Raw genomic sequence first — 5,539 nt, forward strand, 5'->3', positions numbered from 1 at the left:
GGCAACTCCCAGCCAACAAAGTATGGCTTTATTAGTATAGAGCCATGAATGTAATACAAAATGTATTAACCTTTTGTTGTTAAGTAGTCAAGTATGAATACTGTTTTGTGTTATTACTGTTTATTATTATTACTAAAAGCAATAATGTTATGCTGGCTGCCTTAAAACTGCAGGGAATGCACCTATTGTTGAAAGTAAAAACTGGTTTAAAATCTTCAGATAGATGTTGACATGAAGTATTTAAAGTATACTTTATAATGCAGTACTAAGAATTCAGTACTAATAATGTGCATACATTCAAAAGAAAAACCTTTTCAGAGTCTAGGCAAATTCTATAATGTGTCTTGTCAGGGGAAAGAAACATTTCCAAGATTAATGGAGGCACATATTAGCAGCCCACGCTCTGAAGATTCTTCCCACATTTCATTCTTACTGTATCTCTCCAGGAAATCTGTTAAATCAAAATGCACAGAGAAGAAACTCCTATTTGCTTTAAGACCCTCCTTGCTTCATTCCATGAGCAAATGCTGGCAGTCAATGCCCTCACTTTCCCAAATCAGAAATATTAAAACTAACAGTGGAGGAAAGTAGGTGTTCTCATGGGTTGGCTGTAACACACACCAATCCTTGAAGGCCAAAAGAATTTTCATGAATAGATTCTGCTCACTTCCAATATGAGACTCAATGATACAATTTCTGATGAAGAATTAACAAAAGAATCATCTATAATAAATGAACAAAACTTAATATTCTAGGTAAAGTTCTATTGGGGCAGGTATCACGTTCAACTACATTATACAGAAAGGTCAATTGCCGGTAACATATTAGTTGGGAAAATTGTGAAATAAACAACACACTTACTGACAAGCCCTCACTTGCCTCACCTTATACCATGGGAATTTGGTCCTAGGGACACACTACATTTGACATCATTAGATGCTTTCCTGAGGGTTAGGAGTGCTTGGGGCATTAACATGGGTTAGTTAAGTAAAGCTGACAATCCTAATAAAACGTGAGATTCAAATGTGCATTGCAGAATACACTGGTGCATTGAGGATATGAAGAAATAGAATAAGCAAAGAAAAACTTTTTACAAAGACGAATATAGCTTTCATATAATAAGGATAGTTGACTGTGAATTAGGAAAGAAATACTTTTAGAATGAAAATATGAACTGATATCTGAGTCTTGTGTGAAGATGGATAACGTGCATTAGGATTACCAACTCTGTACTTCTTTTGAGGATCTTTGGAATAGCATACATGGCTACCGATGATTACAGTTTTCCCTGGGATCAAGACAGCATCCTGAGCAGAGATCTGCTCTCTGCCACATCTGCCCAGCTGTGCTATGAGAACCTGAACAGATCCTGTGTCAGGAGCCCATACTCCCCAGGCCCTTGCCTCATCCTCTATGCAGTCTTTGGCTTTGGGACTGTGCTGGCTGTGTGTGGAAACCTCCTGATGATGACATCAATTCTTCATTTCAGGCAGCTACACTCTCCTGCCAACTTTCTGGTGGCATCCCTGGCCTGTGCAGATTTCTTGGTAGGGGTGATGGTGATGCCCTTTAGCATGGTGAGGTCTGTGGAGGGCTGCTGGTACTTTGGGGACAGTTATTGTAAATTACACACTTGTTTTGATGTATCTTTCTGCTACTCCTCTATCTTCCACTTGTGCTTCATCTCTGTTGATAGATACATTGCAGTCAGTGATCCTCTGATCTACCCCACCAGGTTCACTGCATCTGTTTCTGGCAAGTGCATCACCTTCTCCTGGCTCCTGTCCATCATCTACAGCTTTTCCCTCCTTTACACAGGGGCCAATGAAGCTGGGCTGGAGGATCTAGTGAGTGCCCTCACCTGTGTGGGTGGCTGTCAACTTGCCCTGAATCAAAGCTGGGTTTTTATCAATTTCCTATTATTTCTTATCCCCACGCTTGTGATGATAACTGTCTACTCTAAGATTTTCCTCATTGCAAAGCAGCAGGCTCAGAACATTGAGAAGATGAGCAAGCAGGCTGACAAGGCATCAGAGAGCTACAAGGACAGGGTGGCCAAGAGAGAGAGGAAAGCAGCCAAAACCCTGGGCATCGCAGTGGCTGCCTTCCTCCTTTCATGGTTGCCATACTTCATTGACTCCATCGTTGATGCCTTCCTAGGGTTCATTACACCCACGTATGTGTATGAGATCCTGGTTTGGATAGCTTACTACAACTCATCCATGAACCCTTTGATTTATGCTTTCTTTTATCCTTGGTTTAGAAAGGCCATCAAACTCATTGTCACTGGCAAAATTTTGAGAGAAAATTCCTCAACCACCAACTTGTTTCCTGAGTAGATTCTTGGTTTAGTTGGGAATTGAAGAAATTCACAGCAGTACAACTCTGGGTAGATTGAGTGCCCAGGTCTGTTCTTCTAAAGTGATGAATAATGCTTCAGCTGTGACCCATCACATACATCCAGCTTCTGTATTCTTCAATAAATGTAAAATTAATTTCTAGATAAAACAGAACTGGATGAGCATGGATCAAACCATTTTCCACTGTATTTTCTTCTGGTGAGTGTTGTTTGCTTTCCCTGGATCCATGGACCCTTTCCTGCCTTTTTAAAATTCTCATTGTTGACCTTGATTAAACCTTCTAAGCCTCATATTTGAATATATAGTCTTTAAGTGCCTCCCTAGCAAATGAGACACAGAGACTCTTAGTCTTTTACTTGGCGTATCATATGCAGAACTATATTAACTGAGGCCAAGATTTGAGCCCTCAAAAATGTGATTCTTAAGGTCAGAAAAATAGACCAAGATGTTTATGTATTAACTAACATCTAGTCAGTTGTGTATAGAGGAAAAGAAAAACAGTGTCTCAAATGGTAACATCTCCTCAGTGACCTGCCTTTTAGGGAACATCACATAGAGTGTCTCAAATGGTAACATCTCCTCGGTGACCTGCCTTTTAGGGAACACCACACAGGGGAATGGTCACAATCCTGAACTTTGCAAGTTGGTATATGTTTAAACCAAGAATTTAAAGATTGTCATTCATTTTTCACTGTGATTTATAAATTAGCTGATCTCTCACTTATTTTGTAGTGTTTTTAAGGATGTGTAGAAGTTTTCAAAAATATAATTAATATTGTGTTCAAAAGAATAAAATACCAAAGTTAATCCTGAGTCTTGTAGACTCATTTTATCAGGTTCCAGAATGTCTTTGTAAAGTCCCCTCCCCATAAAGGTCTGAATTCCTTGTATAATTTGCCTTTCTCAAAGTCAACAGAATGTTATAGACTGACTGGCTTGATAGTAAAGTACAGGAAAGTAAACAGCAGAGAAATAATCAAACCCATATTCTACTCAGGAGTATTTAGTTTCATAGAAGAAATTACAAAAATTCCAACACTTAAGGATGAAGAGGTGGCTCAGCTGTTTAGAGCACTGACTGCTCTTCCTGAGGACCAGGATTCAATTACCAGCACCCCATGGTGGCTCAGAACTCGACATAACAATTGACCTGTCTATAATTCTGGCTTCCTCAGGCTCTGCAAACACAATGCGCAAACAGACTTGCAAGCAAAACATTCCTACTTACAAGGGAAAAGTAAAGAAAAAATTGAGCCCTATATATTTGGCAAAGTTGTCAATACATATTGAAATGTTTTTGCTTGCTAGTATTATTTCTATGTTGACAAACACCAAGAATATTTATTATTAATGTATACTTTTTTATTGTCATATTTTTTAAGCTGATAAATTTTTCCCTAAGGCATGATCCTCTTTTTGATTTTTCTATAGAGACAGAGTCCTTCTCTGTAGGTCAGATTAATCTATATTGGGTTGTAACTGCAGGCAATCCCCCTGCTTCAACTTTTGAACTTTTTGATTAGAGAATTAAGCTACCACACTTTGCTAATTTCCTATTGTAGTGAGATACAGGAAGTGTGTCTGTGGAAGTGAGAGATGCCCAATTCCTGTTTCAGGTACACAACAAAGTTTAAGATGAGACTACATAGAAACTCGTTTTCCAAAGTACAGGTGACCATGAAGGTCTCGAATCTAGTGTTGTTTCTGTGACAGCATAGAGGTCTGCAGGGCATTATGTACCTGTGACATCTCCCTTAAAGGTGGGTTCTATTAATTAGGAGCTACAGATAATGGCCTTTGGAGGGAAGAGTCCAGAATAAGTCTGATGAGGCAATTTGGGTGTGTTCTGCCTCTACTGATAGCAAAACAGTCACCAGGACATTAACAGCATCCACTCTCAGCTCTCTGGGTGGAATGTAGTATTTCGTTTGGTTTCCAGCACAGAGGAGGTGTCCCTGCATGTTCAACCTTCCTGTTTCTGCTACTGCTTATCTGTGAACACACAGAAATAGCAATCCTGACTAAGACGTCTTTCAACCACATTCGTCAAGTAATTTTGCCATGTTCTTTCTTTAATCAATATACTTTTCTGAATATTTTTCTATGCACTGGAAGATGGAGTGTGAATCTCAACATGTTAGTACATCATTTTTCTCTAACTCTCTCTGCTTGTGCTGGTTTCTTACATGAGCCTATTTCAGTGTCTGTTAATGGAGCTACCCAGTAGCAAACACAGAGACTCTGGGACTGGAAGCACAGGTTGGAGGAAACTCAAGCCTTCAGAAGATTGTATGTAATCTTGTACAGTGTTTATACTCTGTGCTGTGGACTGCTTTAGTTACACGAGCTCATTGACTCTTCACCATCCCCTGGTAAATCAGGTAGGATTGTTCCTCTGTTAGTGAGTGTGCTCGGGTCAGAAGAGGCCAAGGCTCGTGCCTAATGTCTTCATAATCAGATGTGAACCTGTACCACTCTGGTCTCAGAGACTATGTGGGGAGGGCTGATCCCGAATATTCCTACCATCGCAAATGAGAACAAGGCCCAGTCACTGATTACAAGTTGTTCAGTATAATTTTGGAGCACATACATTTCACAAGATTACTGAAAGGAAAAATTATTTTCATTAATAAAATTAGAATTTAAGTCTGTATCTGTGTATGCATGTGTATAGGGGTATGTGCATATGTATATATTCTTTATGAAGGTAGGTTTATATGTATGTGTAGATAGTGTGTGTATGTGTATATTTGAATATGTACATATATGTATATATACTTTTGTATGTATAAATATGTTTGTGTGTATGTATATATGCATGATTATGTGTATATGTATCTGTATGTGAACATATGTGTACATATTATTTTATGTATATGCATGTATATGTGTAGACATATGTATGTGTATTTATAGATGTGTGTTTGTATGTGCACAGATATGTACTATATTTTTATATGTAAATATGTATAGATACATATGTATGAGCATATATATGTGTGTGGGTGTGTGTATCTATGTGGGTATATGTGTGTGGGCTTTTCTCTTTTGTTTTGTTTTGTTATTCATTTGATTACTTCTGTTAGTTTTCTTTAAGGAATATGTCTTAAGTAATTTCAGTGAGAATTTAGGAATAATATAAGGAAAATATTGCATTCATTTAGTGTGTTCTTAGGTAG

The 5,539-nt window shown here is 38.3% G+C and overlaps 1 protein-coding gene across 1 annotated transcript; it reads left to right on the forward strand.

Annotated features, from left to right (window-relative positions):
• The first annotated feature begins 1,262 nt into the window (after positions 1-1,262).
• Positions 1,263-2,339, forward strand: LOC114616434 (trace amine-associated receptor 7d-like). Its single transcript, XM_028761897.1, has one exon. The coding sequence runs from the start codon at positions 1,263-1,265 to the stop codon at positions 2,337-2,339; it is 1,077 nt and encodes a 358-aa protein (XP_028617730.1).
• Positions 2,340-5,539: the final 3,200 nt, after the last annotated feature.

This window comes from Grammomys surdaster, unplaced genomic scaffold (genome assembly GCF_004785775.1).
Source record: "Grammomys surdaster isolate TR1022 unplaced genomic scaffold, NIH_TR_1.0 320260, whole genome shotgun sequence".
NCBI lineage: Eukaryota > Metazoa > Chordata > Mammalia > Rodentia > Muridae > Grammomys > Grammomys surdaster.